Genomic DNA, 26294 nt, shown 5'->3' with positions numbered 1-26294 from the left:
AGGACCCTGAATTGGCTGCAGAAATCTCTGGGATAAGTTATGACTTGATTATTAGATTAAAAGTGATATTAAAAGCCATATCAAGCGGCCGTAAGATTGACGTAGCAAAATATGATAAATACGCCATGGAAACTGCGAAACTATATGTTGAGTTATATGGCTGGCATCCTATGACTACAACGATGCATAAGGTCTTAATTCATGGAGCTTCAATAATAGAAAATTCGTTGTTGCCGATAGGGCAACTTTCGGAAGAAGCTGCTGAGGCCCGAAATAAACATTTTAGGTCTTATCGCCTAAACTTTGCTCGCAAGTTTTCGAGGGAAGAATGCAACTTAGATATTTATTTCAGTTCCAGTCAGAAAGTTTTCAGGTCTATCTATCACACGACTGACGGTTATTTTTTGTAGCTAATTAACATCAATATTGTATAACAATTTCAACTGGGATAAGATCACTTTAGAAAACTTATTTCACGATTACCGCCGCCTGTCATGCGCGCACTCATCGATGAAATTGAGGCTGACAGTCGTATTCGTGTCTACATTTTACCGCATTAATGTCAGCCGGGATAAAATTCCTTGAAAAAAAAAAAACGGATGTCTCCCGGACCAATACCTAATTTTAAGTGTATGTGTAGGTAGGTAGAGACGATATTTTGACTTGATGCAGTGATCTGAAATCTACCAGTAAAAGTTCTATCTACTCATCATTCGTAGAGTTCAACCATCAACAGCTAACAAAATAACTTTTTGTTTAGGTTAGGTTATGGACGCGAATACTAAATTGGGGATAAAAGCATGTTATACAGTCCATTCATCTACACTGAAAGCACTTATAAAGGACAATTGGTTCATATTTTTTGTTATATACACTGGTTAATTTTCATCAGATATCCACTTTGAATTGATTATAATATAAGGTATATAAATTATTATACCTTATTCCGAGGTATTAAGTTATAGTTGAAATCATTTACGCAGACAAATTCCCTTGACTGGACAGTTGACCCAATTACCGTAATCTTAGTCTGATTACACGAATCCTCGACGATAATACCTGTATTTTCTTGACACCTAACTATACTTGACAATATCTTCCTAAAGGAAGAAAATGATTGAATGAAATTGAATAACGTGTTTTCAATATGTAAAAACAACAAATAATTAATTAAGTAAATAGGATAGGATCATATTTTTTCTATGTATGGAATCTCTTCAGGCGACTCCTTTTTAAATTTGTTGAGAAACATGTAGGGAGAATAATAAATAATATTGTTCGAAATTGTTATATGCAAATCAATTTATATTTTTCTCTTATCGATGCGATTAGAATAAACCAGAATTCTTGGAGTATCCAAACCAACTGTTTTCAAACTTCAACAGTTGAACAGTGTTCCCTGAAAACTAGTTCACATTTGTGTAAAAATTTTCATGTACTCCAACGTCCCCTTTAATAAAATGTGCAACACAGCCCACTTTTCAAATCAAAATACCTAAATAATGAATACTGCCTAATTTCTAGTTGTATAGTTCGTGACAAGATGTTTTGTTTATGTGGCAAATAAAATAATTTTGTTACTATGAAAGTTATGTTGGAAATAAGGGACAATGAAAAACATGTTCGTTAATAAAATCTTGGAAACAATTTATTTTTAAAAGTTACAAAAGCTATCGCAATACATTAATAAGTTGTACCTTACAATAAATAATATACCTTTAGTAATCTAAAGTGTTATTTGGCAGCTCAAAAAATAAATAATGCTCGAAATTATTAATATGGAACTAAAGTTTTACATCTTTAGAGAAATTCACAGCCTGTTATAGAAAATTCAAATGAGGTAAATACAATAAACTTATACATAAAATATGTAACATCTACATAGCCTCAAAATAAACATTTAAGCTTAAAATATTAAATACATACAATATGAAACATTAGGAAAAGTTTACTTAAGGAGATCACATTTTCATAAACTTCTAATATCATTTTCGACTACATATGAAAAGTATTATAAATAATATAAAATTCTGTTTACAAAACTCATGTCAAACATAGGGCAATAATTTATACATCAAAAGCCAAATTTAATGTTCAACATTCAGTACTGAGAAACAATCACTTTACAGTTCCAATTACTATTTTGAGAATCAAACATTGCAATATACACTTATAAAAGCAACTAAATTTTCTTTAAAACAATACAAAAAAGATCCAATAGGAGATAATAATATGATTTGGGCCAAAAAGTTGCTATATCATCTGTATCAGAATATAACATATAGCACAAAAAATAATATCTTTGAGACATTTTTAGGAAAGTTGCATAAATGGTAAATTTCTTGTATTACAAAATTCTTAAGAATAGATCGGACACTGTTTATGCAGGAGCTCAGCTACTTCACTCTTTAAAAGTGGTAGTATAACTTGAAGAGACATAGATTGTGGAAATGTAGAAAATTGTCTAAGAAACAAAATCACATAGCTTCACAGATCAAAAAGACTGTAAAGAAATTAATATCTCAAAAATTAATATAATTAATGGCGCATCTTTTCCTATTTTAGGGACTGTCAGCTCTGTTGATATCCCAAATAAATTTAATATAACTAATTTTTATAATTGTGTAATTTATATTGATTAATAATGTAGTGAAACTGAAAAGTGATACAAAGTTTGTACTCGAATAATCCAAAATCCAAATTTAAGGGATGTTATTGGAATAATTTAAATTGTGATCTCCTGCGTTTTTTTTTCAATCATAAAAAGTAAATGAGTTCTATTTTTGATCCAAAATATAACTTGAAGCACTAAATTGTTGATATTTACAAACTAATATTAATAATGAATAGCCGATCTAATACCAAAAATCAATATAACTAAAATATAATTCTAAAAATTGATGTAATGTTGGAAGACATATCACAATCATATAAAGGTGGTCCAAAATTATGTATATTAATTTCAACAATTAATAGTACATCCTGAAATTGAAATAGTGCTTTGCTTATACTTTTCTAAATCGTAATAATTATAATGATAAATACAATACTTAATATACAACCTTTTAAAACAGTCATATTTATTATTTATTACAAAAAATACATGTATAGCTTCGAGATTGAATTCATCGGAAATGTCACCTTTTTGCAATGATGAAGATTTAAAAATGGATTCATCATCCTAATGTCTTATAACCACTTTCATAATCAAAACCGTTAGGCAGATAGTTTAAACCTCAAGTTTCTAAATCTACTTGAGACCAAAAAATGAAGCTTGGTTCTCTGAATATTCTCACATCGATACACCGGCTTACTTCAGAGCTTTGTTATTAAGCAGCAGCACTAAGTAGACAAAATTGTGAGTCTAGGACGTTGAAGATGTCCTGTCTCTATAGACAGCAGGAATAGCCTAAAATTGGAGGTAGGTGTATAAATTTCATATTAAGTTTATTTTGAAACAAAATTGAAGTTTGTTCATGTCCTAAATAACTCATTCATTGTATATCTTGTTAACCAAGGAGTATGAGGATAAATCAATAAAAACTAGAGAAAAAAGCTGCAACCTAACCTAACCAGTTAACCACCTAAACAACTTGTGTGCCGAACTTGATTTTAGATTTGTCAGGGTCGACAACATTGAATATACTGACAATGTGAGAAATCAGTTTCGAGACACACCCTTTCACAATGTAGTTTGCTACAAAGGTACTAAATAGTGAAGTTCGGAATACAACAAAGTATACATAACTACAATTTTTATGGAAAGGCAGGACGACAATTAATGCTATCTTTTATCATATATAAGAATGAAAATGTAGACAACTGAAGGAGGCCCATCTGAGGCTAGATAAAACTGTAGTAAGAATGGATGGATCAGTTTAGTAATTTTTGAGACTTGGTTTATTAGTTACCTACTTCCAAATCTTAAAAAGACAAAAGGAAAAAAAGAGTTTGTTACACCTCACACTACTAAGAAGAAAAAACTCCAAGTGGCCGAAAACTAATAAAAAAGGTCTACACATTATTATCTTGTTTAAAATAATGTTCGAAATTATATTTTTAATAATTGGAATTATATAAATGTTTTATATAATTTGTCTCAAAAAATGAACATATTGGAGTTCAGTGGAAATTAGTTGTTTTAATTATCATCGTCCTACTTGAACCCACACTGCCTTTGAATCGTAGTTTCTATGAGATTTGGGCCTGCGACCAAGTACTCAAACAATCAGGTTAACTATAGCTTTAATAAAATAAAAATATTCACTGATTCACAAGCAATGCACATCACATGTTGAAAGTATTTATAATAAACAGAATTTTGATAATATAAGGCGAATATGTCAAAGAAAACAAAATGCTGTACCCATTTCCAAGAATAATATTGAAAATTTCAAAATCAGGGTTCAAGTGTTAGGGGTACCCTTATTTTTGGACATACCATCAACCACAGAAATTAATGTACGTAATTCTGAAACTGTTTGTATAAAAAATTTGAAAGATCATTGCACAAAATTTTTTCATAACAATTCAAAAATTTTGATTTCAACTTTGATTTTCATAACAACTTATTGTAATATTTATAAATTCTAGTACTAATTGAACATGCATTAAAAACGATTAACAATATATATATCTATACAGCTGTTACAATAATATTTTGCACAAAAAAGGTGGTGAAAATTTTGAATTTACTGCGTTATATTCACATCAAATATCTCCTTTTTAATAAAAGTCATCATAAAGATTTCCATTACAGTGCAAATTTTTTTCCTCAATATAATCATGGGGTCCAATTTAAAAGATCTTTATTTAAAATATGTCATTATCATTTCATTTGAACTCAATAAAGAAAATCGTCCCCAATGCGCATGTTTTATCAACTTTTTTATTGGTATAAAAAAATTTTATATACTAATACTATACTTTTGAAAATGAGATAAAATAACTAATAATTACTTTTTAAAATTGTCTAAGAAATATAGTTGCTCAGATTGTTCATGTAATTTCTAGAATCTTCAAATTTAGTCTTTACACTTATTTTGGGTAGAAATTATTTGTTTAAATCAATTTAATAAACGTTATTTGAATGCCTGGCTTGATAATGCTCTTGCAACTATAATTTATACGAAATATGTAAATTTTAAAAAATTGTACCATCTTTCTTCAACAAATAACTTTAAGTACTATGAAATTATAAACCCAAAATATAAGTGTGGTTTCATACATAAATAATAACTCAAAATATCACACAAAAATAGTTATTCTCAAAAATACTCGAATCAGTCATGTTATTAATATTTTCTTAATATCAATGCAAGAATAACTACAAAGAGAAATAGATAAAGCGTTAAAAATGTTATAAAATTGTAAATAATGTTAGAGTTGTCAAAGAACTCGTGCACACGTAAAACTATGAATACTGTTTACATTAATATATATCATATAAATATGTATTTTATGCATAAATAACAGTTATACATCTATGTATATCAACTCTGACAAATTATTATACTAGTCAAATACTCAGGCTGATTACAAATGAATTTCACATATATGTTTTGGAAACATTTATCGTCTTCAGTTTATCACAAAAGCAACTGTCTGCCTATAATTAATTATTACATATTTCTTCCTGGCAATACATATTAGTAAATTGTAAAAAGAGGATATAATGTCTTCAACAACAAAATAAAAAAAATGATTTTCTTAAAGTTAAAGTTATACTTAAAAATTAAATATAGTAAAAAATATGCTGTTATATTTTTTGTAACTAACTTGTAACTATCACTGAATATATATGACCCATTTTATTTCAAGTATACGTTTTGATTTGTGTTAAAATATTCAAACAATTAATTTTAGATCAATAATAGAGGGACTAGTGTAGAGGGATATTTCAAACATAATCAAATAATATATCAAACATCAATGTTTGTTAGAGGCTGTAATTACTGTTGTGATATTGGGCAATAATCTATTAATTATGGCAGAATTCAAGTATTTGGTTCTTCGGGTAATGGATAGGGTAATAGGAAATATTTTTTACAAGCATACGAACGTTTTGGAAGGGTATAGCTATCCCCGCGAATAGCTAACTACTACTTTAAGGGAGTTTTTCTTTTCTCCGAATAACACTGAGACATACTCGATATATTCATCAGCACTTTTACGTTGATAGAAATTTATATTTATACTCCCAGATAACAAATTTGGACATATATAATTTAAGACCCCGCTATCCCTTTCCTAATTGAACAAATGAATATTAAACATTATAAACTGAGATTTAGGATGATAAAATTGCAAGATAGAGACAAATCCAGTAACTTTTTAACGAAACTAATTGCAGAAAGAATAAGAGAGGGAATACAAAAAGAATATCGAACATTTGGAAAAAGTAAATTTAAAGTAAGTATAAATAAAGTATAAATAAAAAGGATTTAGACCTGAAGATAATCGAGAGAAAAATACTGAGAACTATACTCGGACCACATATTATAGCAGAGGGAGAAGATTGAAGAAAAATAAAGAAATAGAAGAAGAACTCGGAGGAGAAAATATAATAAGGTACATAATGAAATGAATAAAATTTGAACCCAGAATTAATGCAAATTGATAAAATTTAAGGGACATGAACTGTATACAAAAGAAGCTTTTAGCACTTAAATACATCTGCAACAAATCCATATATTATTAGGAATTTGAATAACTAGATAATTAGAAAGTAATTGAATCGGACTGAATCTTAAATACTAGGTGGAGCAAAGAAAAGTCAGACCAACAGTAGTTAAAATATCATCAACAAGATGATCAAAAATTATTTTTTACATAAATTTCTAGATAATAAATATAGTTCTTTATGTATACTTTTTCTAAAACTGAAAAAGGAGGAAGACACAACCTTTTAAAAGGGTAAATCAAAACCGAAATTTTTCTATCAAATGGTTAAGATCACATTTATTTAAATACTTTCTTTGAATAATTAGAAAAAAATTGAAGTAATAACCTCAACTTACCTTCAAAAACAATTATTTATTAATAAAGAATGTAGTAGTTAGCGACATGAAACTATAACTTATAATCACTCCCAAACTAATAACTCTGTAATCAAAATATTTTTACAGCTATTTTAAAAAATAGTTTTCAGTTCACCTAAAAGGTTACATCTCCCTTATTATTCGATTTTAGAAAAGTGTTACAACAACTTTAAAAATTAATGTGTAAAATTCTAGATCACCTGATATATGATGCTAACTTTGGAGCAGGAAATTAAGACTACCAAATTATAGAACTATTTGTGTCATCAACTTATTTACAATCGAGAAGTAAAAAATTATATATATTGAGAAGTGGTAATCAACTGACCATTATATTTGAATCTAACAATCGATACAGATGTTTACAATAACCTTGTTTTCTTTATTAAAAAAAATACAGATAAATGCCGTGTTTATAGACGAGCGGATCACCCATAAAAAGTCGCTTAGAAAGTGAAAAACCGACTAACCTTGTCCTAGTCGCTAAAAAAGGTCTATCCTTATATTGTTGGGGTCGCCGAATACGAATATGATATTTATTTTTATATAAAAATGGCCAAAATCGAGTTTTTAACCAAAAATGTGAAAAAAAAATGTAGCGATTTCGCGTGTTCAACTCGCTGTATCTTTGCAACTATACGTTATATTTTGATGAAGATTTAATGCCATATACTAGAGTGTATTTTAAAGAATATAAACCAGTCCAAATTTCCCAAAGCATTCTCCGACCGAACAGGAAATTTTAGAAAATTTTTCATGCGGTACCGTAACTTTTTAGATACTAATGCAAAAGTTGAGTGATGAAGTTTTTAATTTCCTTTTTCTGAATTCATAGTATTAAAAATTAAAATGCAAAGAGGTTTTGTGGAAATTTTCAGATCTTATTATGCAGTAGAAAAAATATACAGCGATTTCAAGCTGAGCGCTCTCGCGGCGCGACAAACGTAGTGGGCGCGCACATGCATGCATGAATCTTTTTCCAGCCATTTATGTCGTTTAATAGTTAATTATTGAAGAAATTGTTTCTACGCTTAGTAAATTTCTTTCTTTAGTCCATTGTTGTGTAATTAATGAGAATACCCTCTCCACGTTGGCATTATGCGCCCGAATGCAAAAAAAATATTGCGCAATTTTCAGCAATTCCGAATATAAATTCGCATTTGGCGTTTTAAAAAATTGTACCCAAAGTTGATTGGATTTTAAAAGCTTATCTTGTTCAGTTATGTTTTGGCAAAAAGCCTTTAAATTCACCCACTCGTCAATTAATTTTGCGTCGTCAATGTCTATATTTTTATCTTTTAAATAGAGGACAGTGTCTTCAATAAGAGTCCACTCTGTGTTGTTATTAATTTTCAGCAAAAACATCCAATCAAATTTCTCAAATTGTTTTAAAGGTTTCATCCATTCTTCAATATATCTTTTAATTTCATTGTAGAAGTCATGTGTGCATTTTTTAAACTCTTGTTTCCTGTTTTCATCTTCTTTAATACTCTGAACGTTCAGCGGCACAAAATTTTCCTTAATTCGGTCTTCTAAACTTTTTGTTACGGAAGAAAGTATGCTTTTTGTTTCAAGAATTGAATTATCGCCTTTTTCTCTAATGTCTGTATTTTTGTGTGAATGGTGTGCATAATTGAGTGTATAAGGAACAGGTATGCTTCCGAGAGAGGATTTTCGAAAAACTGTTTAATTAAAACAGGTGGCCTTTCTATGCTTTCAAAATAATTAAGTAAAGCTGTTTATATTCGACCTCAGCGGTTTCGCAGAATTCTTTAAGAGCTTCGGTTCGTACTGTGTAAATGGAACAAAAGTTATAAATTTTTAAGACGATGGATTCAATGTCTACTGCCAGTAAATCACATCCGTGGTGCACTGCGTTGTTAATGACATGTCCAGAGCAACCCACACCAACCAAGTTTGGGTTTAGATTTTCCTTCAGCTTGTGGAAAACATTATTTGTTCCATATCTATCCCACCGAAGTTTGTATTGCAATTATCTCCACCAAAAGCAATACATTTAGACAAGTGATCATGCCGGCGAAGCTGTGTTATTATCAGTTCGGTAATAGTGTCAGATGTCTCGTTTTTAGTGTTTCAATTTCAAGCACCTTAGTAGTGATTCCATTTTTTTTACATCAAAATATTGTATAATCAGCGGGAATAATTTTGTGCTTCCGTGATTACTAGCATCAGTAGCCACACTTATGAATGGTACATCTTGTAAAGCAGTCTTAAATTGTTCAACCGACGAAGGGCTCAGCACTCCGGTGGCGATCGCAGTTGCTTTCGTTCGATTGCACGTAACTTTTTTGCAGTATCTGACGTCGAAAATAATTCGCGATTGAGAGCACAAGTGCAGTCCAATGAATTAAAAGACATATGATGACTTACTGTATGATAGACGAGAGCGCCTTCCGCTGCTGAAATAAGGAGGTCTTCCGATGTCGATCTCACAAAATATGTTGTAATATTCGAAGTACTTGACTGATTTTTTAAGTTTGTTTTGTGTTTCAGCGTACTTAAATGCTCATTTAGGTCTGTAACGCCTTTGTTTGCGATTGAAATACTCGTAGGACAAACGACACATAATTTTTTTTATTTAAAAACCCGGTCTACAAATGAAACCTTCCCCGGATGCCCTCTAAACTAGGACAAATCCGGGGAAACCCGGACGGATGGCAACCCTAAATATAAGGGACTAAGAATCATAACAGGAACCTGCTTCAGCTAATAGTCTCTTAGCAGAATGGCGTGAATATACATGAATTTTCACAGATGGATCCTTGGATCCGGAAGACAACAAGGTGGACTGCAGCGTCTATATTCCTTCCCTAAATTACAAATTTTCTTTAAGACTACATAATCACATACAAATATGCACAGCGGAAATAATTGCAATAATTAAAGCGATCGAAATAGCAAAAAATAAAAAAATTAATAAAATCATAATTTTTTCCGACTCGCAAAGCGCCATCAAAATTCTTAATAATCAAATAACAGGCAAATTTAATGGGGAAAAAGTTAATAGTGAACTTGATAAAGGAAAATCACAATATTGTTCTAGCATGGATTCCGGGACACGTTGGAGTCATAGGGAAAGAAATTGATGACCAACTTGCACAAATCGGAAGAAATCTTAATGTACCAGCCGAAAATTTTAAAATAGATTAAGAAGACATTTATATACATTTTAAAGAACAAATCAAACCAGAACACAACGAACAATGGAAAAACTCATTCAGCAAACAAAGGAAAACGATACAATTCGATTCAACACGAGTTCCCGAAAACACCTTTCTTCTACAAAATTCCATTTATAGATAAAAGGCATCTAACAATAATAAGCAGACTTAGAACAGGCCATTGCCCCATAGAACGTCAGATCAGCCCAGTGTATCGAACACCGAAACGACTCCAACTTCAAAGAAGTCCGTCGAAGGGAATTGGAATCAAAATTGTCCGATTTCGCAAAGATATTCATCTGAGGAAGACAAAAATTGCTGAATTGGAGTATATCTCTAAGGAATGTTTGAAATATTTCTCCTATTATTACTGTAAGTACAATCAATCTTATGTCTGAAGTTGACGATCTAACAAATACATTTCAAAATTTAAAATTAAGACCTTCATCTGACTCGCAAATTTCAAATCAAAGTTTAATAAGTAGAGATAATAATAACTTAATAATGGCCGAATTCAGACCAGAATATTTAAAATATGTACCAGATTTCGATGGCAATCCAAACGACCTGATCAGATATCTGAGTGTATGTAAATCATTAATTGATACATGTTATAGATTAGACACGCCAAATTGTTCCCAAAATATTTATTTATTAAAACTGCCTGATATCCAAATTAACTGGAAATGCAAAATTAGTCATAAATATACAAAATGTATCTACTTGGAACGAGTTAAAGGATGTATTAACCAGAAATTTCGCGGACCAGAGAGACGAAACAGAGATTTAGTAATGATGAGACAATAATCAAATGCAAAATCACAACAGTTCTATGATAGAGTTTTGAACATTCTCAATCTTTTGTGTAGCTATGTAGATGCTCATAAAATTGAAAATGAATCGAAAATATTAAAAAGAAATTTATATAATAATGTAGCTTTCACAACATTTTTATCGAGACTAAAAGAACCGTTAGGTACTACTATTAAATGTATGAAACCAAATAGTTTAGCTGAAACTTTACAATGTGTGTTAAAAGAGGTCAATGTACATTATTTTCAGAATTATACTCATAAAACAAATATAAAACAACCACAATACTCGAATAAACCTTTTACACAGCGACACAATTTAAATAATCATAATTCCGCTCGATTCAATGCTCATATACCCAATAATTTCTATAGAGAACAAAGACCATTTCCATCTCAACCTTTACCCATTCATCCTATCATGTCAAGACAGCCCCAACGATTTCCAACGAATGCTCAAACTTTTAAACCGCAGCAGAGTTATAACGTTTTCAGACAAAATCAAAATCCGAATTTACCAAACCCAACACCCATGAGTATTTTCACAAGAAATACACTGAACAATCAACCAATGAGTTCATCTTCCAGGAACTCACACCCAAGACCTTCAAATCCTAACCATTTCCAAAATTTTCGACCACAAAATAATTTCAAACAGAGGAACTGTTCAACGCCAATATTGAAGACGAAGCACCCCAACAGTATTATTATCCTGATGACTCATACCTTGAAGAAGAGCAATATCAATTTGTAGAACAAAAAAATCAAGATTCTAAAAATTTTCCCGACACACCTCAGAAATCAGAAAAGCCCTATCACCCGAATCGATATCTTTGAATTTAAGTAATAATAGCGAGTTGTCCTATATAATATTACTTGAGTATAATATTAAACTCTTAATAGATTCTGGATCAACAAGATCCTTTATAGATCCCGAAATTGCATTTCAATATTTTTCAGAGAATTTAACTCATGGCCCATTTATTGTTAAATCAGTTTTTCAAGAGTCTGCCCATAAATATAGCACTTTAATTCCTTCTTCAAAAAACTTTTGTTTCGATAATTTGAATCTTAAATTTTATGTATTCAAATTTCATAGTGTCTTCTAAGGGCTTATTGGAATAGATAATTTAAAATTGCTAAAAGCTAACTTGGGCTTTTTTGGCGGATGGTTAATCAGTCCACAAAGCAAAATAAAATTAAACTATTACAAAACTCAAAAAGACATGAACACTATTACTATCGAACCTAGAACGGAAAAAGTTATTAAAATCAAAACCAATGTAAAAAATGGCGAAATTATAATTCCTCATCAAAAATTTCACGGTTGTGAAATACCAGAATCTTTATCAATTGCAAAAAACGGAGAAGCTTTCACTACAATCTTAAATGCTACCACAAATACAGTAAAATTAAGTTTTTCAGAACCACTTCCTGTAGAAATATTTGATAATGATTTTCAAAATTTCGAATTAAATTACCTAGAAGAAACCTCTACGCAAACTTTAGATTTGATTAAAATTAGAATCGATCATTTAAATGATGAAGAGAAATCCAAAATACTTAACTTTGTGCTGAATACTCTGATATATTTTATAACGAAAATACTCCACTTACTTTTACAAATAAAATTAAACATGAAATACGAACTTCTGACGAAATACCTGTTTACGCTAAGACCTATCAATATCTTTTTGTCTACAAAAACGAAGTATATAAATAAATTCAAAAATTTCTAGATCACAAAATTATCCGACCGAGCTCAAGTGCTTGGAATGCGCCCACGTGGGTAGTTCCGAAAACACAAGACGCTAAATTTCGTGTAGTAATTGACTATAGACGCCTTAATGAGGAAACGATTGATGACAAATACCCTATACATAATATAACAGACTTATTAGACAAATTAGGCAGATGCCAATATTTTACAACCTTAAATCTAGCCTCAAGATTCCAACAGCTCGAACAGGACATAGAGAAAACAGCCTTTAGTACCGAATCCAGACACTGGAGGTTTCTCAGAATGCCATTCGGATTGAAAAATGCCCCGGCTACTTTCCAGCGGGCTATGGACAATATACTGCGAGGTATATAAAACGAAAAATACCTGGTCTACCTTGATGATATAATCGTTTTTCAACTTCACTGCAAGAGCACGTAGAAAGACTAAAATGTGTATTTGATCAACTCAGAGAATCCAATTTCAACATCCAGTTGGATAAATCGGAATTCCTGAGAAAAGAGGTTGCTTATCTTGGACAAGTAGTCACCCCTGATGGAGGGAAATGCAACCCAGATAAAATAAAAGCCATTAAAAACTATCCTATACCCAAGACCAAAAAACAAATAAAAGGATTCCTAGGACTACTAGGATACTATAGACGCTTCATAAAAAATTTTGCCTACTTGACCAAACCACTGACAAAATGCCTAAAAAAGGGCGCAAAAATCGAACAAAATGACGAATTTCTATCCTGCTTCGAGACATGCGAAAACATCCTAACTAACGATCCGATTCTCCAATATCCCGATTTCACAAAACCATTTAATCTGACCACAGACGCCAGTAACGTAGCCCTCGGAACAGTACTTTCTCAAGGGCTTTATCGGAAAAGATCTTCCAATCTCTTACGCATCACGGACACTTAACGATTCCGAACGAAATTATGATACCACAAAAAAAGAACTATTGGCCATTGTGTGGGCCACAAAATATTTCCGACCTTACTTATATGGCAGAAAATTTACCACACACAAACCGCTCCAATGGCTCTTTTCCCTAAAGGACCCAAATTCCAAACTCATTAGATGGCGAATTAGAATTAGACGAATTCGATTATAAAATAGTATACAAACAGTGAAAACTCAATACTAATGCAGACGCACTATCCAGAATTGAAAGAAAGACACGAAGTCCTCAATGATCAAGAATTTTGGAAAAAAATTGATTATATTTTACATTGCGATTTAGATATCGATGATGTGCCATTTTCATCACAATCACAACGAAGTCTCCATACACCTTTACCAATTACAATCGAAAATCAGTTAAGAGCCCCGACGATAGAAACAATTCAAGACGAAAACCCTGACCTAGACTCTATATCCTTGATAGTAAACCCAGACACTGACCTAGACTCTGAAATTTCGCCGACAAATAACTCAACTAACAACGATTCTGACCATGCAATACAGCATATAACACCTGACCGTGAAAATGAACTCAACGATGAGATAAATAACGTAGACGATAACGAATCTCTTACAATGCATTCTAATTCCGAAGAAAATCCGGTTATAGGCATTCCCATCGCAAAATGTGCAGTTAACACTGGACAGAAACAAATAATAATTAGTTCTGTTTTACACTTTTCGGCAAAATTTAAAACTAGAATCTTATTCGAGAAAAAGAAACGAATAGTACAAATATCAGAAAATAATCTGGAGCAAGATGTTATCAATTTTATCAAAGAATTTATTTCACCAGGTATTCAATATCATGTTTACTTCGAAAGCCCTGAATTGTACGAGCCGTTTTCAACAGTATTACAAAAATATTTCAAATCAAATTCAATTCGACTGAAACGTTGTATTTCAAAATTATCTGATGTAACAAACCCCAAAGAAATCAAAACTATTATACAAAATTATCATGAAGGAAAAACCAACCACCGAGGAATAGATGAAACCTATTTAAGAATAAAAGAAAAATATTATTGGTCTAACCTAAAAGAATCCATTTACAAACATTTATAAACGAATGTCAAACTTGCCACCAGAGTAAATATGAACGAAACCCTGTGCACATGCAATTGAATATTACTCCGACCGCTTCGAACCCTTTCGAAATCATTCATTTAGATTCTTTCACAATGGAACAAACAAAATTTTTAACGATTATTGACAGCTTTTCCAAATACGCCCAAGCGTATCACATAAATTCTGCTTCCGGAACCGAAGTGGTAGACAATCTTATTAAATTCTTTTCTCACCACGGTATCCCGAAACAAATAATTGCCGATAATTGTACTGAATTAAAAAATTTGCTGTTATCAGAACTATTGAGCCTTCACAAAATTCAAGTTCATTTCACCTCTCCCAATCATTCTCAATCTAATGGGCAAATAGAAAGAATTCATTAGACTCTAGTAGAACCCATAAGACTCTAAATACTCAAGGCTTCTCAAAAACTCCAATTAAAATAAAAATGCTATATGCAATACTTGCTTACAACCATTCGATTCATTCTAGCACAAAGATAAAGCCAATAGATATAGTAAACGAACATATTAATAACAATGACGTTTATGATATTGATATAAATAAAATACTTCTTATATCAAAAGTCAAGGATAAAATAACAATTAGAAATCTAGTTGACAACCCCGGGCTACTACCCCTCAAATTAGGAACTGTAAAAATTAAAATGTATAACTATGCACTTATACATTACTATGATTTGAACCCAATAATCTTAGAAATAAAGAAATTACAAATTCAAGCTGCAAAAATTAGAGATTTTGCTGACCAAAACAAACATTACACTAATGATCTATCAAATTATTGTAAATTACTAGACTTCACAGAAGCCAAGGTTGATAATAAATTAATAGAAATATTACCCCATCCCTCTAGAACAAAAAGAGGCGTAGGATCAATTTTTAAATCTATCACCGGAAACTTAGATTCGAACGATGGAGAAAGATTTGAAACACCATTAAAGAACTACAAAATAATCTGAATAATTTAGCTAGTAATATAAAAAATCAAAATTCATTGTTTTCATTCATTTTGGCCATTTTTATATAAAAATAAATATCATATTCGTATTCAGCGATCCCATCAATATAAGAATAGACCCCTTTTAGCGACTAGGACGAAGTTGGTCGGTGCATCAAAAAAATTGGGGGTGTCCCTCTCCTCTATTAAAGAAGTATAGATTGGGAGATATAAGGATTGATTATTATATGCTCATTTCATACAGCAGTAATTAATATGAACCACCTGCACGAGAATATGCGAACCATCAGTTTTTGTGTACAGAAATAAGTCATAAAAAATTTAGAACAAAGTATTGGTATCAAATAAAGAGAAAGTTCGCAATCTGAAAGATAATGGTGTTGTCAAAAGTGTATAATATTAGTTTTATAATCAATACGTTTTAAAACTTCATTGCGCAATTGTGGTATCATTTAAGTAGCTGAGAGAACTCTTTTTTGTCCCAGTGCTGCAATAACAAAATAATGAAGAAAACTTATCGCAAAGGATATATCAAGCTTGGTGAAATGTATCACATACGATAGTAACTCAAACAGTTAATGATATATTTTTTAAAAAATCTTCTAGTTTTACTTTGATTCTGAAGAAGTAGCTGCAGTTTTGTGATATTTCATACTAACCCAATAAGAATGGCGAATTTAATTCATTTAACCTCTTAGCTAAAGTGGTGGGTTTCTCGAGACAGTCACAGTTTTTAAATTGCTCATTCTTTGGCATGCATCTTGATAAGCGATAACTGGTTCCATAATAGTGTAGTCAATTTCATCAATGGCCAATATCTTATCTCCAATACAAACTTTCTGAAATACTTCACTTTGAGGATCTACATAATCTATGAACAAACCCTAAAAAATTTATTTTATATATATATATATTGACAAATATTATATATATATATATATATATATATATATATATATATATATGTTTGATTTGATACATAATCACAGTGACTTAATTTTGATGCACACTGCATTTGTGTCTACAACTTTCATATTAACAAATATCTTAGACTTACTATTTGTCTGTTACTAATGTTCGATTTCAGACATATCCTGAAGAGGAAGTGGCTGACATTTTATTATCAATTTGTAATGTAATCAGTACAATACAGAAAAACACATAATTTTAAATAAATAATATTTGGAAACAAACTGGCTTAGATTCGACTAAAGATGAAAGTATAATATGCTTTCTCAAATCAAGATTCATAAATGAGCAGTGACAAGTATTTTCAACAACAAGCAGATGCGGTTCAAGTGTGTAGGAGGCCCGTAGCACCATACACGCTCGAGGCCCTAACGATGCATTGGATCGGCATGTGTTAACTTTTCAAAAAAGGGGCGGGAGACCAAAGACATACTTGGAGAGAAGTGCACACTTTCCCTCTTCAACCTTTATGAATCAATAACCAATTTAATTAGTAATACACACAAGCTTCATACAAGTTATCTGCCACAACAACATATTTTTACACTGACTAAAAAATATATTTATTATCTATTTTAAAAAATACCATATATTTGTAATGACACGATGGGTAAATGTAACAACTGAGAGTTTTTTCAGAAAAAAAGTAGATGAATGTGATAATTTTCACTTCCAATCATACAACTTATGTTTAATTTTATCTGGCAGTCATAAACAAACGAAAAAAAATGTTTCTGAACATCTTTGATGTAAAATTTAAAAAAAGGACTAAGGACTAAATTGCAGAAAAAAGGACATTTAGGGACCTAACATAAAAAAGGTACTAAAAGTCTTGTGTAGCGGACACTTGAGATTGTTTTCACTTACTAATCCATCTATCAAACCAGAAAAAGCTCAAGGTTGAAATACTCTGTACGAATTTTCACAACTTCATATAAAAACACACATTTACCTAATTTTTTTAAATACTAGATTTTTTCGCCATTATTCTGTTAATTGAAAAATGTGATCTTTGATCAGTTTAACATTTCAAAATAATTATGTTATTTAACTTGCTCTACACCTTCAGTAGATAATTTATTCAATATCTGTAATTTCGCCAATGTGCAGTTGTCAGTGTTAATTTTCGGTTTTATCTAATAGTTTGGTAGTTATTTTGGAATAAAAAGAGAAAATTGCCATCTATAAATTAAATATGTAGAGCAATTTGGTTCAAAGCTCAACTGCTTGGGGTGGAAAACATGAAAAGTGTAACAAAAAAAATGTTGGCCCAATTTTGCATTACCAATTGCTTTCAATTATGTATCATGCTATTTATGGAAAATATGAAAAAAATTTGTTAGTTTGACACTTACATTACTTTGTCCAACAATACGAATATTTTTCGGGGTAAATGATTGAGGAATCTCAACCTCTAAAACCTGACAAACTTTATGCTTTCCAAATGGCCATTTAACAAGCTGTTTACTCTGATTCAAATCATCTTCACACATCATATTAACATCTTTATAACCATTATTTGCATCAGCGATTTGCAAAACAGGAATGTGACTCCTATTGCTTGGTAGTTTGGGAGTCGGCATATGAATATTAGCAGGCTGTTTTTGGCTAAATTGTTTTGGTTGGTCCATTGGACTTGGAGGACTTACAGTTTGATTTTGAGTAAATAAATGTGCGTTTTTAGAGTAAACAGCGGCTATATGATACGGTGGAGGTTGTTTTGGAGGGGTTTTGTTTATCTCTCTTGTTATGTCAGATAGATTTTCAGGAATTTCTGTAGATTCGCGACCATTTAAACTATTTTCAGATACAGTTAGATCTCCTGATATATTTGTTACTTTGGCTTCTTTTATTTCGGAAATATTTAACGGCTAAAAAAAGTTGATTTATTATTAGAAGATATATATATATATATATATATATATATATATATATATATATATGTATTGTGGTATTTTTTTATACAAGTATGTACCGGCTGTCCCAATAGGAATGGCTCTCGGCCATATCTCGGGAACCGTTTATAGTACAGCTTCGGGAAAAAAAATATAACAAAAGTGACCTAGAGAAAAACCTGCAAATTATCTACAGAGTTGTAGGTCCACCGCTAGAGGGCGTGATTAAATACCAAAAATTATAAAATGAATAATTTACAAATTTTGCCTAATTAAGATGCAGTTAAACTATGATTATCGTATTCTTCAAGAAATTCAGCGTATATTTGATTTTACAAGTTTTATTCTATCTGTTCGAATAAGAGGTGGGGGGACGCGGGAACTTTATTATGAAAAACGTGTCGGAATTATAACTCACATTGGTAGAAAGGAGCTCTCTTCAAAAAGACTAAGTTTGCATAGATAGGTTGAGTAGAACTGGACTTACAGGCGTTTTTCATAATAAAGTTCCCGCTTCCCCCACCTCTTATTTGAAGAGATAGACTAAAACTTGTAAAATCAAATATACGCTGAGTTTTTTGAAGAATACGATAATCAAAGTTTAAATTCATCTTAATTAGGCAAAATTTGTAAATTATTCATTTTAAAATTTTTGGTATTTAATTACGCCCTCTGGCGGTAGACCTACAGCTCTGTAAATAATTTTTTTTGTCGAAGCTGTACTATAAACGGTTCCCGAGATATGGCCGAGAGCCATTCTTATTGGGACACCCGGTACATGGTTGTTCTATACATTGTTAAGAGATTTCAGTGAAATTACAGACTTTTCTTAGTTATTTAGTTAATTGAATAATATACTCCAAGTTACCCTTTTTCCTGGAATATGAGAATTTCTCAACACTTCTCGTAATCTTTTTAATTCCTTGTGGTGTGGTGTAGGAGTTCTACTCAAGGATATCTGTGCATCTGTAACCTCAGAATCATTCCTTTCTGTATTGAATGTAATGTGGCAGTTTTGGTTACCCATAGGTAGTTGTGCAGGTGGAGGTTCTCTGAGAGGCGTTTGCGGAAAAACAACTGAAGTCAGGACTACCTGACCATCTGGCAGTTGTTCATTTTGAAGATGAATTAATGGCTGTGTTTGATTTGGTGTTAACCATAGTGCTTTAAGATTTTGGAGTTTTGAAATTGTTATAGGTAAGTATGAGAGTCTATTCCCAATTAATCCAAGAGTAGTTAAATTTTGAAGATGACCAACTTCATCTGGAAGTTTTTCCAAATGGTTATTATGAACGTTTAATATTGAAAGTTCACAGCAACTACCAATTTCTAAAAAATAAATTAATACTAATGGTAACATGCTGAAAATTAAAAATATTCTCATATATATCAAGATATTGGTAAATTGGTATATACTATAAACTTAGAATATATAATCATAGATTGAATTTTCATGTCATAATAGTTGTATATACAAAATATGTCTAAATATTATCAATGTAATAATTAAACAAAGAAGTTAAAATGTGAACAAATAATACTGTCTGGAAACATAAACACAGTTGTAATGATTCATTTATATTACAAATGCTTTACTGCATAATATGATTTATTAAATAAAAATAATTAGAAATTAAAAAAAAAAAACTTCACATGATGATAAACCAACATTTCAAATCTAAATCTAAATATTGGATTTTCTGAACAAAAATCTTAAACATTTTAATAGAATCCAAATATAAATAGATAAAATATTAATGTTTTTTAGGATAACGCTATAATCACTTACCTAAAGGCAACTGTTGTAACTTATTATCAGACAATATCAATGTTGCTAGTTTCCTTAAATGCCCAATCCCACTAGGTACTTTTATTAAAGAATTATTCTGCAGATTGAGTTCTTCCAAATTAACTAATTTACAAATTGTGCTAGGCAGTTCCTCTAAAAAGTTTGATTCAAGTTTCAAAACTTGAAGATTTCTGAGGTTTCCAACAGCCTTTGGCAATGAAACTAAATTATTAAAGCTTAAAATTAAATTTGTTATTTTTGTCCAATGCCCAATTTCTTTTGGAACCGATTCTAGATTATTATAAGAGGCATCAAAGTCATTTATCTTCTTAAGGTGAGTTATGGATACTGAAAGTTCAGATATATTGTTGCCATTTATCCATAATTCAGTCAAATTTCCATGTGACTCACATACTTCTGTCTGAAAAATTATATTTACATTAAAATGACATTATGTACCTGTTCATTTGTTACTAATACCAAAAATTTATTATTAACATAAGTAACTTTAGATAACAATAGAGAAAAAAGGTCAATAAAGTGGTAACTTCAAAAATTTTCAAAATATATAAATCTAAAATTTGAATGAGTAATTAATGAACTAAATACTTTAGAAATATTTCTTGCAACTATGAATAGAGTTTCTGCTACCACCTAAAATTTTGTTTTGAATTTAAAACCAAAGATCTAACCCTTATCCAAAAGAGAAAACATGATGACAACATTTTTATGTGATACAGATTCATAAGTAAGAATGAACTAAGAACCTATCATGTCATATTATGAGAAAAAGTTAAACAAATAAGGTCAAATTCTGGATATTTTAGTGTTATTGACAGAACTTATCCTTGCATATATCTTGAAGATTATTATAACAAGGCGTGAGGTCACTAATACTAGCATACGATAAATGGCACATATTCCGGGCCAATCAGATAGAACTCTTACCCAGGTGATACTCATTTTACTGGAACATTTCGAACGCCAACGACGGCGGCGAAATTGAAATATAACCCAATTTTCTCAACTGACTTTGTGTCTAAAATTTGGTTTTCTTTCAATTGCAATTTGGTGCTTATTTTAGCCGCATAAAACGTTTATGTGATTTAATATGTTGTAATAACTTTTTTGAGCTCTTAGAAACAATTAAAAAAATTTTAAACGATTTTATTGTGATAGTGTATAGTGTTATTGTTTATTTTATCATAAAGGAAACAAAATAATGGATCTAGAGAGGTATGTAGTGGTTACAGTATTATTGGGGTGGCAGGAAGGTTTAATTATTGTAAAGTAATAATTAAGATTTGGTAAACACATAATAATAGTTACATATTTTCTTGTGCGATGTTTAATAAGTAGAACTAGCTAAAAAATTTACCAAAGATTATGTACAATCTCACAATGATTATTAATTGGTTAAGTAACTCTACTAATGTACATACAGCCAATTTAAGATTTATTTAAGTTTAGTTTAAAAAAAAAAAATAAAACATGTGAATTCTCAACAAAGAATTTCCGACCACCAGTACTTGTTAAAATATTTTCTCAACAATGATTTACTCAATAAGCATTTAACAAATCTGCATAACATAATAATTAAACAATATGTTTTAAAAAAATCGCAACATGGAGATCACAAGAGAAAATAAAATGTGGGTTCATTGATACAGAAATCATGCAGGATTCAATACCAATATCAGAATAGAAAGTTTGAATGGGTCTTTAAAATGTCATACATTAAGTGGAAAACTTAATTTTAGGTATTTAGCTTATTATATCAGATACAAACCAAAAAATATACTGGAAGAAATTATACATGAAAAGTTATTTCTTGCAACGAAATTCGTGATTTTGAGTGTAAAACAAATAGATGAGCCTTTGAAAACTTCAGTTTACTACCAAGATGATGTTAATTATTTCAAGAAAAACATGACAATAACACATTACTTCTCACAGATGAAAAGAAACAAGAAGTAATCATGAAAAATGGTTCTAATATATGTTTTTAACTACTATATAATTACATATATTTTTTTAGAATCCACATGGTATAAACATGCCAAAAAAACACTCAAAAAATGATAATGAATTTTTTAAACTTGCTGGATAAAAATATTTATTACTTTTTTGTCAGCCCTAAGCACTAAAATTTTGATTTGTTTACAGTTTTTCTTTAACCTCAAATAGCACATAGAATAAATTAATTTTTATCATTAATCGTTTAAATGAAAGGTGCTGCAACAAAAGTTTTATTCCCAATTTAGAATTTTTTCCCTTATACATCACAGTATACCATCTGACAAGAAGTAGCAACCACCGAAAATATTTTTCATTTTTCCATATAAACACATCGGAAACCAAAAAAATTTACACTTGTCCTTTGATTAAACACCCACTACATTCTGTTTAAATTTGGAGGGCTCCGTCTACAATTGGTGCGACTTCCTGATTGGCCTGAAATATGTGCCATTTAGCATTTGCTGCTAAGACTTTAGCCTATTGATATTTTTGTACCCTGCACTGTTCACCAATCAGGCAGCAACGACTTTGTAAAATGAACAATGTGTCTGGGTGCTATTATAAAAACAACATTCCTTCTTTCTTTCAAATTGTACAAATGATTATATAAGTATCAATGGGTTTATAACTGTTTTTTAAAATTATTTTAATAAGTATATCAATGAATAACTATTAAACTGATTTATATTATTAGCAAATAGTGATTTGTGACAATTAAATAGATCCAGCTACCAAATATAAACACTCACCAAATTTGTTAAATTGTTATCACTAACATCAAGTCGTTGTAAATTAGTTAAGCGTCTAATAGATTTAGGTAGCTCAGACAAATTATTATCTCGTAATTCTAATATCCTTAAATTAGAAAGTCTTCCGATATTTGCAGGAACAAAATCAATACCTGTATCATTCAGGCAAAGTTGTTGTAAATTAATAAGGCTCATAATGGCTTCTGGAACTTTACCTAAATCATTCATACTTAAATCCAACATAGTCAATTTGCTAAGTTTATCTAAATTTTGATGAACTCCATCTAAAACTAATTTTAAAATGTTAAGTTGGTTCTCTTAGGTAATATATTTCTCACAATTTAGACATTACTTCACCTAATAGCCATTAAGCTAATTTTCTAAAGAAAATAATTACCATTTTTACTAAATATTAAAACTTGTAGATTGGTCAATTTTGATATCAATGGTGGTATGGCTCGGATTTCATTATCACTCACATTAAGGTATCTTAAATCTATACACTGAAATAACTGTGGAGATAAGTCTTTCAGCTGAAACAGAAATATTAATTAGAACAAGACGTATACTTTTGTATAAAAATAAGTAGAAGACAGATGAAGATATTCAGAATTCTACATTTTTTATCCTGGATATTTGTAACATAATGGTTAGAATGTTGAAATATACTATTTGAATTCATACTTTATTTCCTTCTAAATGCAAGACTTCGAGTGTCGGAGAATTGGCATAAACTTCATTAGGTACTTCAGAAATCCCACATCTTGAAAAATCTAATTCTATTATTTTCTCGTCGTTTGATTTACATTGACAACATGTCATCCACCCCATTGCTGATAAAATATAATTTCTACCAGTTCATTTTGAGATAATATGAATTGTATCAACAATCTTCACATTTTTAACAGTTATATACAAATAATAAACAATGATTTATGTTTAATTCGTTTAATACATTCTTCTTCTTTATAATCGTTCGTTTAGTTGCTTTTGTCAAGGTTAGTTCATTTTGGAGTGGTATGAAGGCAGCTGAGAGTCACAATACATTACGATGTTACCCGATCGTGCAAACCAGTGGAGAGTCATAACTATAGGAAAAAGTAGCAAGTAGATCAATTGAAGTCCACACTAAACTTTTTTTCTTCATAAGTATTATGAAGTGTATAAGTGAGAAGAATTTTTTCTTGTGGGGTTGATTCTCTAATGTGTCCATCTTAAAGCGAAAAATAGTAGTTCAATAATTTTCCTCAATAGAACTCGCAAGCGATTCGGGACGATCTGCTATAAAAATGGTGCCTGTACAATACAAAAATATATTTCTCCTTTTTTTAATTTTGTCCTATTCTTAAAGTTTCGCAATAGTACGGACACTTTTTATACATAGAGAGAGTTCTTCTTACCTCTACTCTCCATAATAAGTATACAAAGCAAGAAGTACACAGGGCTTCTCAGAAACTATGTTTCTGAATCAGAGAGATCACTTATCAGCTGATTGCGAATCTTAACCCAGAACGAGATTTTTATTTAGATTTATTACTATAGTTTCTGCATTAATGAATAACTTCTTAGTTTTTAGTGTTTATAGACATTAAATCCGTTCTGTAATTGAACTGGAAGGTCGGGTAGCATCGAAAAGCAGTTGTTTTCACAAAGTTATAAATTTGATAGGGCAAATATAGCACAAAATTGGTGTGTGTCGTAGGCTGTAGTACCAACTTGAAGATCCTAACTCTGAACATAGTTTCCGAACTATTCTATTTTCTGTGAAATTTCAAACTTAATCTAACACCATCCTTTATATTCCCCAGTTTATTTTAAAGACAATCCTATTTGGCCAACCTCCTAGAACAATCTGAGCTGTAGCTCCCACTAGTTGGTCAAATGAATAACTGTTCTTAAAATTCCTTGAGCATTTTATTAAGTTTGGCAAATTGTTCAAAGGAGAACACGTTATATTATTCTTGAACAATCACGATGTACATTTGTACATTGAAGCAGTCGAAAAAGTTTCTGATGCTGGAATCATCATGATAACTTTTCCACATCACACATTAAACAGGTTCTAGCCACTTGATGTAACTATATATATATATATATATATATATATATATATATATATATATATATATATATATATATATATATATATATATATATATATATATATATATATATATATTTATTTATTTTTCAGAAGTACAGCTGTTTCCAAAAGCACTAGCCAAGAAAAACACAGAGAATGATGGAATCAGAAGAAACAAGAGCAAAAAAATAAAATCGGCAATAAAGACCTAAATTTGGAAAAAAATTAACTCCAAAAGCTTCGCCTTTCAAAGAAATTAAACTAAATATTGCAAAAGAAAAATATTAGGTAGTGGAAACCTCGTCCGAAAGTGAAAATAGCGTTCCCTATGTGTCAACAGATGACGAAAAGAGTGCAGATGAAGAGTGCTACTTTTGCAGAAATTCAATGAATGCTGATAAAAGTGGTGAAAAATGGAGCCGGTGCTTTTTGTGTTTTTTTCAGGTTTTTACAATTTGTTCTTAATGAACTCGTCTTTATCTCTGTTATTTTTGTATGAATAAGCATAAAGTTTGTGTTACCCACTCATAATGCATAACTTTTTTTTTAAATTTAATTTGTGAATTCGATACATGAATGTACACAAATTAAGGGGATATATAAGGGGAATATAGGGATGATCACTGGATTTGGGATTTGTCTCCTCTAGTATCGATCCTTGCAGAATTGAACGGTAAATGTTCCAATTTTCGGTGCTCTGTAGACAAGAGGCTTCAGATGGGTCACTTGTCGATAATTCACTTCAACCACTTTTACAACGAACCAACTATTTATTTCTATATCCAGTCAATCTCGTTAAAACGAAATTACAATGTTCTTCGATACGCGATAACTCGGATATTCTACTGACTGCGCCAGTATATATATATATATATATATATATATATATATATATATATATATATATATATATATATATATATATATATATATATATATGAGTATGTATTGATATCTAGTTAGCCTAGACCAGTTCCATGCATAAAAAAATATTGCGTTACCATAACAACGAACAA

The 26294-nt window shown here is 30.6% G+C and overlaps 1 protein-coding gene across 3 annotated transcripts; it reads right to left on the bottom strand.

The window, feature by feature from the left end:
• Positions 1-1622: 1622 nt before the first annotated feature.
• On the bottom strand, positions 1623-24331 carry LOC130893537 (leucine-rich repeat-containing protein 1). Of its 3 annotated transcripts, none has more exons than XM_057799781.1 (8): positions 23880-24331; positions 23593-23728; positions 23196-23485; positions 20428-20848; positions 19507-19967; positions 18099-18614; positions 16434-16658; positions 1623-3409 (listed from the first exon to the last, which is right to left on the bottom strand). In XM_057799781.1, exons 1-7 carry the CDS (start codon positions 24024-24026, stop codon positions 16473-16475), a joined length of 2157 nt encoding a protein of 718 aa, XP_057655764.1. In that variant the 5' UTR covers positions 24027-24331; the 3' UTR covers positions 1623-3409; positions 16434-16472. The 3 variants fall into 3 exon arrangements, with proteins under 3 accessions (XP_057655764.1, XP_057655773.1, XP_057655755.1); XM_057799790.1 differs by having other exon boundaries at positions 19507-19901; XM_057799772.1 differs by having other exon boundaries at positions 1623-16658.
• Between the last annotated feature and the right edge of the window lie 1963 nt (positions 24332-26294).

Source organism: Diorhabda carinulata, chromosome 1 (assembly GCF_026250575.1).
Source record: "Diorhabda carinulata isolate Delta chromosome 1, icDioCari1.1, whole genome shotgun sequence".
NCBI classification, from domain to species: Eukaryota; Metazoa; Arthropoda; class Insecta; order Coleoptera; family Chrysomelidae; genus Diorhabda; species Diorhabda carinulata.
The sequence above is the reverse complement of the archived record's forward strand: the minus strand, read 5'-3'. Positions and strand labels throughout refer to the sequence as shown.

Excerpts from the sequence above, each read along its gene's own strand:
- LOC130893537 (XM_057799772.1), bottom strand. The coding sequence starts at position 24,026 with ATGGGGTGGATGACATGTTGTCAATGTAAATCAAACGACGAGAAAATA. Across the intron at positions 20,849-23,195 it reads ATAACAATTTAACAAATTTG|ACAGAAGTATGTGAGTCACA; the intron begins GTGAGTGTTTAT and ends ATAATTTTTCAG. Across the intron at positions 16,659-18,098 it reads GTATTGTTGGACAAAGTAAT|GGTTTGTTCATAGATTATGT; the intron begins GTAAGTGTCAAA and ends TAAATTTTTTAG.